The sequence below is a fragment of the Acyrthosiphon pisum genome, chromosome A1, assembly GCF_005508785.2.
Source record: "Acyrthosiphon pisum isolate AL4f chromosome A1, pea_aphid_22Mar2018_4r6ur, whole genome shotgun sequence".
Classification (NCBI taxonomy): Eukaryota; Metazoa; Arthropoda; class Insecta; order Hemiptera; family Aphididae; genus Acyrthosiphon; species Acyrthosiphon pisum.
In genome coordinates this window covers 86,210,402-86,223,106 of record NC_042494.1, presented here as the reverse complement: position 1 = coordinate 86,223,106, position 12,705 = coordinate 86,210,402, and the positions used below count along the sequence as shown (strand labels likewise).

At 29.1% G+C, this 12,705-nt stretch overlaps 1 protein-coding gene and 1 long non-coding RNA gene across 2 annotated transcripts; both read right to left on the bottom strand.

Moving 5' to 3' along the window:
• Positions 1–4,808: 4,808 nt before the first annotated feature.
• LOC100159585 (polyadenylate-binding protein 4-like) lies at positions 4,809–11,964 on the bottom strand. The gene is made up of 9 exons (XM_001947036.5): positions 11,799–11,964; positions 7,962–8,155; positions 7,390–7,668; positions 7,192–7,308; positions 6,928–7,122; positions 6,574–6,789; positions 6,321–6,477; positions 5,743–6,140; positions 4,809–5,672 (listed from the first exon to the last, which is right to left on the bottom strand). The coding sequence occupies exons 1-9, from the start codon at positions 11,962–11,964 to the stop codon at positions 5,502–5,504; spliced, it is 1,893 nt and encodes a 630-aa protein (XP_001947071.2). The 3' UTR covers positions 4,809–5,501.
• On the bottom strand, positions 8,539–10,566 carry LOC107883936. Its single transcript, XR_001679598.2, has 2 exons — positions 9,988–10,566; positions 8,539–9,776 (listed from the first exon to the last, which is right to left on the bottom strand). It is a non-coding gene; the product is annotated as an uncharacterized LOC107883936 (long non-coding RNA).
• Positions 11,965–12,705: the final 741 nt, after the last annotated feature.

The window sequence follows — 12,705 nt, the reverse complement described above, 5'->3', positions numbered from 1 at the left end:
TCGTGAAATCGGTTTGCAATAAATCATAATTTACGCCACTGATTAAGTAATACAAAGATTATTATTAAACTTACAAAATTGTTGTTTTATTTTCATGCAATCATGAATTATATTATACATTAATTTATAATTATAAATAATCTTATTAGTGATCAATGGTAGTGAGTAAAATACCTAACTTAGATTTACGTAGGTATACCTAAAAGTACTTACTTCGATCTTTTCTACTTTATTTAATTATAATATTTTCTACTTTTGAAGTATTCCTATATATTTAAATTATTTTTTTTATTAAAACATTGGTAAATTAGATTCCAGTTTGCAATATACATTTTTGTTGGTTAAAATTTAAAAATAAAACCAACTTTATAATTTAGGTGGGCCTCAGTACACAATTTAGGAGGGGGCCCCGTTGGCATTTGCCAACTAAACGACCGTTAAATCCGCCACTGATGACGATTAATAATACATTTAACTTTAATCCCATGTGTAAATCCCTAAGTGTAAACATAGAATATAGATGGGACTATGGTAGGTATATAACATAATTATGTATAGGTCTTAAGGACGAAAATGTAAAATAAAAAGTGTTATAATATATAGTATATATCATTATACAATGATTTAACAATGATTAAAAATAAATAAATATCAATGTTAATCACTTAATCAATTATAGTGTTTTAATGAATATTTAAAAAATCATATTAATCAATTATTGTATATAAATAACCATAAATTTTATACAGTATACATGTACCTATATAATAAATATATACATTACTGCATAAACTTACATTTATTAATATTTAAAGATAGGTGATTTAAATTGCATCATATTTAAAAATTATCAATATCAGTTTGCAAGTTAATCGCGTCTCGTGTCGTTTTTATGATCTTTACTAAGTAGTTTATAATGACATCGAAGCATAGAGAATAATTTTGGAACTTATAATAGTAAAAAGTTGGCGGAACGTATATAATTTATTAAAAAGTAACTAAGATAGGAACACCAGAACTCACATAACGAACGTGGAAACAAGTAGATTTAAAATTGAGGTGTTTAATGATTTGTATACGTTCAAAAAGAAATTACTAAAACCAAGAAAAGTAGAGAATCAGAGAAAACCGAATGATTTTAATTTTTTAAATAATATTATGTGGTCAATTTGGTCGAATGAATTAGAGAAATCAGCATAAATAATATCTGTATAATAATTATTAAGTTAAAGAGTACGCTGAAAATCGTCGTAAATACTGATCAAAATAAAGTGTATATAAATATTAATAAAAATTGTATTATGCTGTTATTGTATAAAATTATATTTAGCGCTAACACTCAGGGTTACCCGGTATTTTGTATAGGCAAAATAGGTACATTACAGCAGTGTTCAATATAATTTAATATTGTATTGGCCATAATAATTACAAAATATGTGTAAGTATAATTAATTCGTATTGCAGATATGTTATAGCGATAAGTGATAACTATATCTTGAAAAAAGTAGTAAATTGAAAATTTTAAATTTTCAGGTATATTTTATACCTGTGCAGGTACTTTATGCATAACGGCCATAACGTTTACCAAGTCTCTACATTGTCATACAATAAGATACCTATTGAAAAAAAAATGTTAGGAGCTATACAAATTTAAAATGTACGGGACAGGTGGGTACCACTTTGCTGTAATTTTGTTGTCGTGTCGGTCGCTGAATTGATATGTGAAATTGATATATGAAATTTGAATTGATGTAAAATCATTGTGTACGAAAAACGATACTGAGCGAAGACGGTCAACCTATTTACCAAGTATATTTTTATGGTATTATTATAATTAAGTACCTATAATATCATAAATGCTATTTAATTGCTATTAAACTAATTAATTTTATTATTAGTCATTACTCATTAGTCATTAGTAATAGGTACTGCATTACTGCCATAGGTTGAATTAATATTTTCTAAAAAAATTGAAATAATTTGAAAATGTATAAAATAAAAGAATACACTTTTAATGCTTTAAGTATACCCACGAATAATATTTTTAAATTACAACAAAATAATTTATTACTTAATATAAAAACCGTTATATTATTCATTAAAATATTTAATTTCGTCCAAATTTTGACTTAAAATATCTATAATTGTCTACATCCCAGTTCCCATACGTCTGTGTAGTGTGATTGCCGGCATGATTATGTTGTTTTAATTTTACTAATTTTGCATTAGAAACGTATTTCGATAATTCGATGTAGCTCTGTACATAACACTGCATCACACTTGCATTTATTATTCATGGTACATTTCCATCGTGAACTAATATACTTCATTAAATTTTAAGTTATGTTGATTCGTGTATGAGAATCAACCGCTCACTAGGTATTACATATTTATAGTATTACCTTTTATTTTTAACTTATAGATTTCGCTTAGTGTCACAATTAAACAAAAATCTCTTGAATTTAAAAACACTAAGATTTCATATAATTTACATTCGACACAGACTGCAGAGAATTTGACCCAATAACTAAACTTTTAATCTTTTAATTCACTTTTAAAATTAAAAAAAAAATAAAATAAAGTTAGGTGTAATAAATTTGTAATTTACAACATTCCATTTAAAGTGATAATCTATAACATATTAACATATAATATGGATAGATTCCTAATACTGAACATAACTGTAAATTAGGTGACCTAACAGTCTCCTACAAACAATAATAATTATTAAATTCTCGACTTATTTCGGGGATTCAGTTGTTTGCTCACAAAAAAAATTATTTTTCCAAGATATCGATAAAAAAATATTTTAAAATGTGAGTCAGCGAATCACTGTAATGAATGTTTTAAATTTGAACACAACTATAGGATATCATTGTATAAGAAAAACAATTCTGAGCGGAAACGGGTTATTAACCTATATTTAATATTACTAAATTAATTTTACTATTACATTAGTAAAACAGTAGGTGGGTTGAATTTATTTATGTCAACAAAATTGCAAAATGTCAATGCGTGTATAAGTTGTAATATTATATTATATACAAATTTTAAGTAGGTACTAATGAATATTTTTAAATGACAAGAAACTAACTAAAATCGATATTTTTCGTTCAAATACCTAATATCGTCCAAATTTTAACTTCAATTATCTATAAAAAAAAAACTGTGCTTATGTATTTTGGTACAATATGAATTACTTATGAGACACCTTGTTTTAAATTGTCAATCCATTGCTATAAAAATTGAAAATGAAATGCTTACAAATCATGCTTATGTATCTTAAATATTTTTCAACTCCTGTAATATAATAACTTTGTATTACAGTTTCAAGCTTTTTTACCCAATGACAACATTTTTATTGATATTTATAGAAAAAAAAACTTGAAAATTTCAAAAGACCACTAATAGGTCAAAACATTTTGAAAATGTATAGTGTACAGAAAATAATAAAATAAACAATTGGTGACAATATAAAGTACCCATGGTTAATAGTTTTTGAATATTATGAAAACAAGAAAATTTGTTAATTTACGGGTGAAAATTCAATGTCTTGCTTACTTCAAATTCTCGTAAAAATTAATTACTTTCCAGTACTTTTTTTTTTTGAATGTAAGAAAACTTAAGAGGATGTCAGCGCACTATTCGTTTTCTCTCTCGGGCCCACGCGCAATATAGGCAAAACACATTTTTTTTATGCGTTTAAGTAATCTTAGAGTAAAGTCACCTATTACAAAAAAGATAGAGAATAATATTTTTGAGGGAATGACATATCGATTTTATATTTTATTAATATTTGAATTTTAAAATAAATAAAAAAATGTTGTTAATTTAAATGATGTTTAAATTGTTTTGAGACAATATTTAGACAAATCGATATGTCATTCCCTCATAAGTATTATTCTCTATCTTTTTTTGTCATGGGTGACTTAACTCTAAGATTACTTAAACACATTGAAAAAATGATTTTGCGTAAATACATTTTATCTATGTTGCGTGTGAGATAGAGAGAGAAAACAAATAGTGCGCTGACAGCCTCTTAAGAGGAATCTTGTATAAAAATTTCAAATCTTAGATAATACAAAATTTAGAATTTTTTTAAGAATATCTAAATTGAAATAATTTGCCAATATTCATGATTTTGTCAACATTTTAACTTTAGACGTTAATAAAAAAATTATTGTGTATTTACACAAACTTATTTTTGAATTTCCAGTAATAATACTGTTATGAGGAACGGTGTATTACATTTTCAAGTTTTTTGAAGGAACAAAAATGTTGTATCGACAATTTTTAAAAAAAATAATAAATTAGAATTTTTCTTATGCCCAATCACAATATTTAGAAAATGTTATGGTGCATAGAAATTGCTTATAAACATTCTGCATTTCGGCGAGATCATGCATGTATTCTTCTTTTAGTTAGACTAAAAAACATCAATTTTTTGAAGACTAGTCACGCGAAAATAAACAAATTCATAACAAATCAATTATGAATATGCAGCAAATGCATGAAGATTCGAGCTGGAATTCCTTGGCTTAATACTGTAGTATAAAATACAGAATATTATGGTTATCGACAAGATTGTTGGTAACAATTTTCATTATACAGTGAAAACACAAGTTTTAAATTATCACTATATTATGTAATTTGCATTTTCAACTAATAACATTGTTTATGAATACTATAGTAATCATATTCAATGTTATTAAGTAAAACTTCAATGAACATTGTAATATTGTATAAAAGATATTTTTCAGGATTGAATAAGCAAGGAAATGATGACTGAATAATATACTATCTTTAGATCTGTAAAATGTTATGTATAATTCAATGGTACTTGGAATACAAATTTAAACGGCAGAGAATAAATATGCAACAAATAGTCCAAATGTGTAATTTTTAAGATATTATATTGTAGAACAAAAGATTTCTTATTGTTAACAAAAATTCTATTGACCAATGAAATGCATTGTTTTATGAAATATGAATAAACGGAAAATTAGCAGTAGTAAGCACAACAAATTTAATGAGATGATCTTTATAAGTCCCATTTTAAAAAAAAAAAAAATATTATTGGCAGCCACAATAAGAATTATTGTTTTTATAAAAAAGAATTTATAAGTTGTTGAACAAGGCCAATGTAATATAGAGGACAAATATCCAAGATAATTTTAGTAGTTGTCAATTTTTTAATTTGATAATTTATCAAAAACAAAATTTCCATAAAAGTGTTGTGACATTACTACTGAAATTGAAACCGCACTATATTTCAGTTTGGTTCAATTTATTATTTAATTTTTTTTTACATTATTTTAATTTTCCCATTTTTTTGTTGGTTTTTTTTTTTAATTACATTTTTTTATGCGCTCAATTTTTTACTCATACAAAGTTTTTAATTTTCCCACTGTATAAAAAAATTAGTTATTAATGAAAAAGAAATTTTTAAACAAATATTTGTATAAAATGTAATAATGAAGAAAACGTCATGATAGGCGCAACTATTCTTTCTTCACTTGGGTCTGTTGTGCTTGGTGGGCCTGAAGCACAGCAACAACCTCTTCTACTTTGTTCTTCAAAGATTCGTGATGTTCCAACATGTGAAGCAAATCTGAATTGTCGATCTCCAACAACATACCAGTGATCTTACCAGTCAATTCCGGATACATACGCTACAATATAATATTGAATAATTTAATATGTCATTAAATAAATTACTAGACGTATAAATTTAAATTTTACCTGAATGAGAGGGAAAAGCCTCTCTCCCAACATCTGTTTTTGATCTTCCGGCTTAGCGGTGGCCAACATTGTTGCAGTAAGTGGTTCTTGTCCATGTACATGTACAGCTGCTTGTACTGGTGCAGGGGGTTGACCAGGTTGTGCTTGTCCCATGCCTTGAGCTTGACCAGGAGGATTACGCATATTAGCTGTATATTTATATCCAGAGCCTGTACCACGTGCTCCAGGAACACGTACACCTCCAGCAGCAACAGCACCTGGCATTTGTTGTTGAGCTGTGCTAATGGGTCTAGCATTTCTATCCACCATGGCATTTCTAGCCAATGCAGCTTGTTGACCAGCTGGGACAGGAGCTCGAGCTCCAATGTTTCGATACTGTGTGGCCATATTTGGATAACCTAAAAAATATTTTATAAAATATAATAACAAATGTAAAGAAATATATTTTGATTCAGATAATAAGTATACGATCCATCACAATGGTGTATATGCAAATAATGACCAAACACTATCCAAGAGTGTAGTAAAATAAAATCAACCCTAGATGCAAGATTATAATAATTATATGCAAAAAGTACCGGCAGCAGCAGCTTGTGGTGTTCCAGCCCTAACTTGTGGTTGGGAAGCCCATCTTGGTTGTGGACGAATTTGCGTCATTTGAGTAGGTCCATAGAAACGCTGTGGCTGAGGAATAGTAGGTACGAAGTAACCACTTGAAGCACCAGGTTGATATATCTATAATTCAAATATGGTACGTTAAAATATATTTGTTATTATTAAATTACTAATCTACAATCCTACACAAAACAAAAAAAACTATCATCGACTTACTGGGCCAATAGATTGCATTCTCATATTAGTATTGCGTTGTAAATATTGGGAGTCTAAATGGGCTTTACGGTCTTCTTTGCGTTGAGCTAATGCAACATATAATGGTTTAGTACCAACAATACGACCATTCATATCTGTTACTGCTTTAGTAGCTTCTTCTGGAGATGAAAAACATACAAAACCAAACCCTTTACTACGGCCATCATCCATCATCACCTAAAAATAATTTTAATATATTATCAGCTAACATTTTTTTTTGGTGGTTTAAGACTAGTTGTTTAGCCAAGCTAGCGCCACTTTTAAAACATTTTAATAGGCAACACGATCATCAAATTTAAATTTTTAAATATTTACCTTAGCACTTGTAATAGTTCCAAAGACACTAAATTCTTTGCGTAAACGTTCATCATCAATTGTGTCATCCAAATTTTTCACATACAAATTAACTCCTTGGTATCTATTCATACGTTCAATTTTATACTGTTCGAACTTGCGTTTTAATTCCTGTTGGCGTTCAGCTTTCTTTTGAGCACGACCTACATAATAAGTCTAACATATGTCGTTTTATCAATATCCTTATTATATATCTTATTTTCTGAATAATTATTTTACACCAACCTTTCCTTCTGGGCTTTCTTTGCCATGTAATTCAGTTACTGCTTTTTCAGCTTCTTCTGGATCTTCAAAAGCCACAAATCCAAAACCTCTGGAACTTCCATCGTCTCTGAACATGACCTGAAATGTAAAACGAATATATAATATTTATTTATTAAATAACTATATTCTACAAATAAATTAAAAGTCTGTTATAATGACCTTGAAGCTAGTAATCGATCCATATTTTTCAAACATCTCAAACAATTCTTTGTCATTGACATTTTCATCTATATTCTTAATGTAAACATTTGTGTAAAGTTTAGCTTTTTGACCCAATTCCTTTTCACGATCTTTCCTGCCAACAAATCGACCAACAAATACTTTTTTTCCATTGAGCAACATGCCATTAACTTTTTCAATTGATTGAGTGGCAGATTGTTCCATTTCAAAATGAACAAAGCCATAGCCTTTTGATTGACCAGTCTCATCTTGAGCAACCTATTAAAGTTTAAAATAAATAAAATAATTTTAAAATAATTAAGATACCTAATTGTTTAACTGCTATTATCAAATACACTTTGTTTATCAAATATATTTAATATTTTTATCCATTTATTTAAATTTAATTTGTATTCAATTATTATGTATTTTATAGGATTTATGTTTTCTAATTAAAAATAAAGCATACAATTTAACTGATCCAAGGCTAATTGATTAACAATACTTTTACAATGATTACTTACATAATAGAAACCTTAGGTCAATAAGGCACATGAAAAAAAATTACTTACCTTACAACTCAATATGTTTCCAAAAGCAGAAAATGTGTCATACATGGCTTTATTATCAATACTCCTATCTAGGTTTTTGATGAACACATTGCCTACACCAGATTTTCTAAGAGAAGGATCTCTCTGAGACCACATAATTCTCATGGGACGTCCTTTAAGAATATCAAAGTTCATGGTGTCCAAAGCACGCTCAGCTACAATAAAAAAATTTACAATATAAATTAGTACATAAATTAATCAAAAATATTTTTGTCTCAAAAAACAAATGTTTCAGTACATACCATAACATTGTATTTTAAATAATAGGTTCTAAATGTTTTTATATAATATATCGACGGTTAGAAGGTAAAAGGGCGTAAGCACCAATTTCCAAATTGTTCAGGAGAGCCGAAAAACAGATATTTTCACATGAACTGTGTTACAACCTTAGAACATCGTATAACACTTCGATTTGAGACTTAATATGATTTATAATGAGTTTTTACGTATTTTGTATTGATTAATTGTTCATAATCATAATATATTTGTGTATTTAAAGCCAATTTAAAAAAAAAATGACTCTTACGCCCCTTTTTTTCTGATCCTGGCTCTTACACCCCAAAGATGTTCTATTGACTATGATGGCTTCCATAGTTTAATATTATTGATTAAATTCAATGAAGACAAATATTTATTAAAGTAGAACGTGTTTAACCATTCAAACAATTAAATAATGTCTACTTACAAATTAATATTTAAATCAATTTCTATTTCGTGTTTGAGATGGTAGACGGTTTCTGGTACCTAATACCTATCAGTTTTAGTGTTTTAAAACGAACCGAACGTTCATTGTATTATCATGCTGCTTTATGCTTTTTACAGTGCTGACAAAACCACTAACAAAAATGTTAAATTGATGTAAGCGTCAAAAATGTAACCATCAAATTACCTTGAATGGCGTTTACGTCTTTTATTTGGCGTTTACACCCAGTTTTTTCATTCCCACCAATTCTATGGTGTTTACGACCACATATTAAAACATTGATTCTTGGATATATACAAATGATAGCGATGTTTAGGTTCAATTAATCGAAGTCTAATAATGCCGTTTACAACAATATATAAAAACATCGATTTTGAAAAAAGTGGTGCTTACGCCCTTTTTACCTTCTAACCATCGATATACTATATAATTTAATTACAATTATTTCACATAATATATTAGGTATCTACAATAGCTCTGACAATTGCATACCCAGGATTTTTCCTTTGAGGGGAAGGGCTGATCATTTATTGTGTAGTGGAGATTTAACTATACTTTGGTACGTAATAGAATGTAGTAAGTTTCTTTAAATGTACCAACAAATGAGGATTTGGGTTTGTGGTTTTTCTGAGGCTTTTTCATTCCAATTGCGTACCTATGTACCTATCATAAGTTCTAATAAATAGAAATATGGTCATACTATTATATTTTTCAATGGACTATTCTAAAATATCCATTTATCAACTATGCTAAATAGTAAACAATGATCAAATAACTTTCAGTTGACATCAAGCATGTTGCTGAACAACCCTAAGGACGTCACAATCGGTGTTGGTACACAGTCAATGTGATAAATTATTAAATTCAAGTAAATTTTCTAATATCAGATTAATGTTTTCAGCATTATGTTTCAGGTATATGCTTGTCTCTTTGAATTTAATCATCATATAAATTATTATAAATACCTATCTAAGTACCTAAATGTTCAAATATCAGATTAATGTTTTCAGCACTATATTTCAGGTATATGCTTGTCTCTTTTAATTCAATCATCATAAAAATTATTCTAAAACCTATCAGATTAATATTTGCAGCATGATGTTTCAGACATATGCTTGTCTCGTTGTAATCATCATTAAAAATATTACCTATATCAAGTTGATGTTCAAATATCAGTTTAATGTTTTCAGCACTATGTTTCAGGTATATGCTTGTCTCTTTTAATTCAATCATCATAGAAATTATTATACACAAGTAAATATATTCCGAGATACATTCAAAAACCTATCAGATTAATATTTGCAGCATGATGTTTCAGACATATGCTTGTCTCGTTGTAATCATCATTAAAAATATTACCTATATCCAGTTGATGTTCAAAATCAGTTTAATGTTTTCAGCACTATGTTTCAGGTATATGCTTGTCTCTTTTAATTCAATAATCATATAATTTATTACCTATATCTACGTATATGTTTAAATAGGTATCAGATTAATATTTGCAGCATTATGTTTCAGACATATGCTTGTCTCTTTGTAATCATCATTAAAAGTAATCCCGAGAGTAATCCTAAGTCTGAAGTTCAAGTGCTTAGAGTAATTGTTAAATTTAATTTTCTATATAATTAAATACATATAGCAGATATACTTATAAATATTAAGTTATGAAATACATAATTTTGAAATGTTTCAGTCATAGGTACCTAATTAATTATTAACATATCAGATTTGAGTTTACATCAAATTTATTCAGACATATGCTTGTCTCGTTAAAATCATCACAAATATTAATAACGTAGGTACCTACCTAAATAATTTATATTATGTCAAGTACCTAAAATTCGATATTTTAATGAATTGCTTATTATTAAACATTATCAGAATTTGAATATTATATTCCATAATTACATTTTAACTGCACCTACCTATATCAAATTACATACCGAGGTAGGTAATAAAAAATCATTTAGATTGTCACAGATTATTTTATTATTAATGTTCTTATTTATATGATATATATATATATTGTACCTCATACCGTATTTAAGAAGTATTAAGTTTATTATAATGGAATATATAATATGATTTTTTTTACTGTTTTAAAAATAATTAAGAGTTGGTACTTGATTGGTACCTTATCTAATTTTTATGATTTGATCATTCCAATTAACAATACTAACCTACTTATTAAAAAATGAAATTTGTGTTAAGATAAAGGTATTACTATTGCATCAAGGGCATAATATTCAATGTTTGGACATAACACATTATAATACATTTTCCATTGGAACAAATCAAATTTTTATCTGCAACAAGCTACCAACAGAATTTAAAAGACTTGAGATTTCAATCTAATTTCAGTAATGGTCAAGATCCTAAAATGATGATCTAACTTTTTGATCAGAAAGCGGGCAGTCAGTGGAGTAGGGTATGGCCGTATGAGTTATTATATTTTATCAGCAGGTATATGATATTATGATCTATAAAAAAAAAATAGGTAATGTTCTCGATCATTTTTTTATCGCGTCACACCTGAAAAAAATATGAACCATTTGACTACTCGACCGCGTAGAATCCGATGTGTGCGAATTATTTTTCACACATCGACAGTCAGTGTCAAATGACATAAACACGTGACGAGCGTTGGTTGTTCCGGTGAAAACCACCCCGCCATCATTGCCATTTACCGTTGGCCGTTGGCAGCCACCAGGTGAACAAACGGTGTCAGATGAGTGGAGGGAGGGGGTAGGGAGAAAAAACATGACAAACGCATGGCAGCATGGCCACGTAAAAAACGAACATGGGTACCTATTTCAACTACAGAGACTTGCGTGCACCTGACCCCTCCTCGCCCACCCCCCCAACAAACTGTAATGCTGGGCAGTGGAAAATCAGGAAAAAACAGTTTCCTAGATTTTTGCCAACGATAAAAAAAAACCACACGTGGCATTGGTATGGGGCGGTTTCGATATGTTGGGAGGAGGGGGGAAATTCGGAGAAAACAAAATTCCTCGGGACGGCTTTGAGAAATCGGTCGCGAACCGATCGCGGCCACGTACAACGTTTGAAGAAAATATACAACAAAAAAAGCTCACCGTCCGCCATGTTTTGAAAGTTGACGTAGGCGTATCCCAGCGATCTTCTGGTGATCATGTCGCGACACACGCGGATCGACAGGACAGCACCGACCGTGCTGAATTTCTCAAACAGCATAGCTTCGGTCACGTCCGAATGCAAGTCTCCAACGTACAGCGAAGCCATCTCGTTGTTTTGATTGCTGCGTCAAATTTAGCGTCGATAAAGTGAAAATAATAACTACGGCAAAACGCGCACGATATACTTTTTCTTTCGGATTTTGCGCGTAGACAAAATAATTATAATTTTTTTTATGTTTTATGTGATTTTTCCTTTTTTTTTAGTTAATTTAGTTTATTTTATAATTTTTTTGGGGTTTTTTAATTTATTTGAATTAAAAAACTACACTATTCCTCATGGGTTGTGTTTCGTAGACACGTACGACACAACCTCATGTATTGAAAAGAAAAATTGGAGAAAAAAACGAACGCACTGAGCTACCACTACGAGATGACGCGTAGGTCTCCCGTCGACGACCCCCTCCACACAGGAGGGTGAAGTTGTGCGCATGCGTATTGAATCTGCGACCATCAAACGTACCTTCGACCAAGGTTGCGGTTGTCAGGTGTGCCTCTTCCGACCAACAAAAAATATCATTTGAAATTCGAATTTTATTCCCACCAAAACTCCGATGCAGCTTTTTGCTATAGTTTGATATTAATTATTGTTATGCCATCGCAATGGAAATAACTTAAGATATAAACATACATTGTATTTCAATTTATTTTGATGTGGAGAAAAATTTATCAAAAAACAGTTTATCCATCGTGTTTTATATGTAAAATACACATTTATTGTAAATCAAATATTATTATAAAAACAATATAATCACTAGTATAATAATGATTATTATATGAAATTTCATAT

Bases quoted from the DNA above. Each gene is read 5' to 3' on its own strand.
- LOC100159585 (XM_001947036.5), bottom strand. From the start codon at position 11,964: ATGGCTTCGCTGTACGTTGGAGACTTGCATTCGGACGTGACCGAAGCT. The intron at 7,669-7,961 runs GTAAGTAATTTT...AAACTTTAATAG, and splicing joins GAAACATATTGAGTTGTAAG to GTTGCTCAAGATGAGACTGG. The intron at 6,478-6,573 runs GTAAGTCGATGA...TTTGAATTATAG, and splicing joins GAATGCAATCTATTGGCCCA to ATATATCAACCTGGTGCTTC.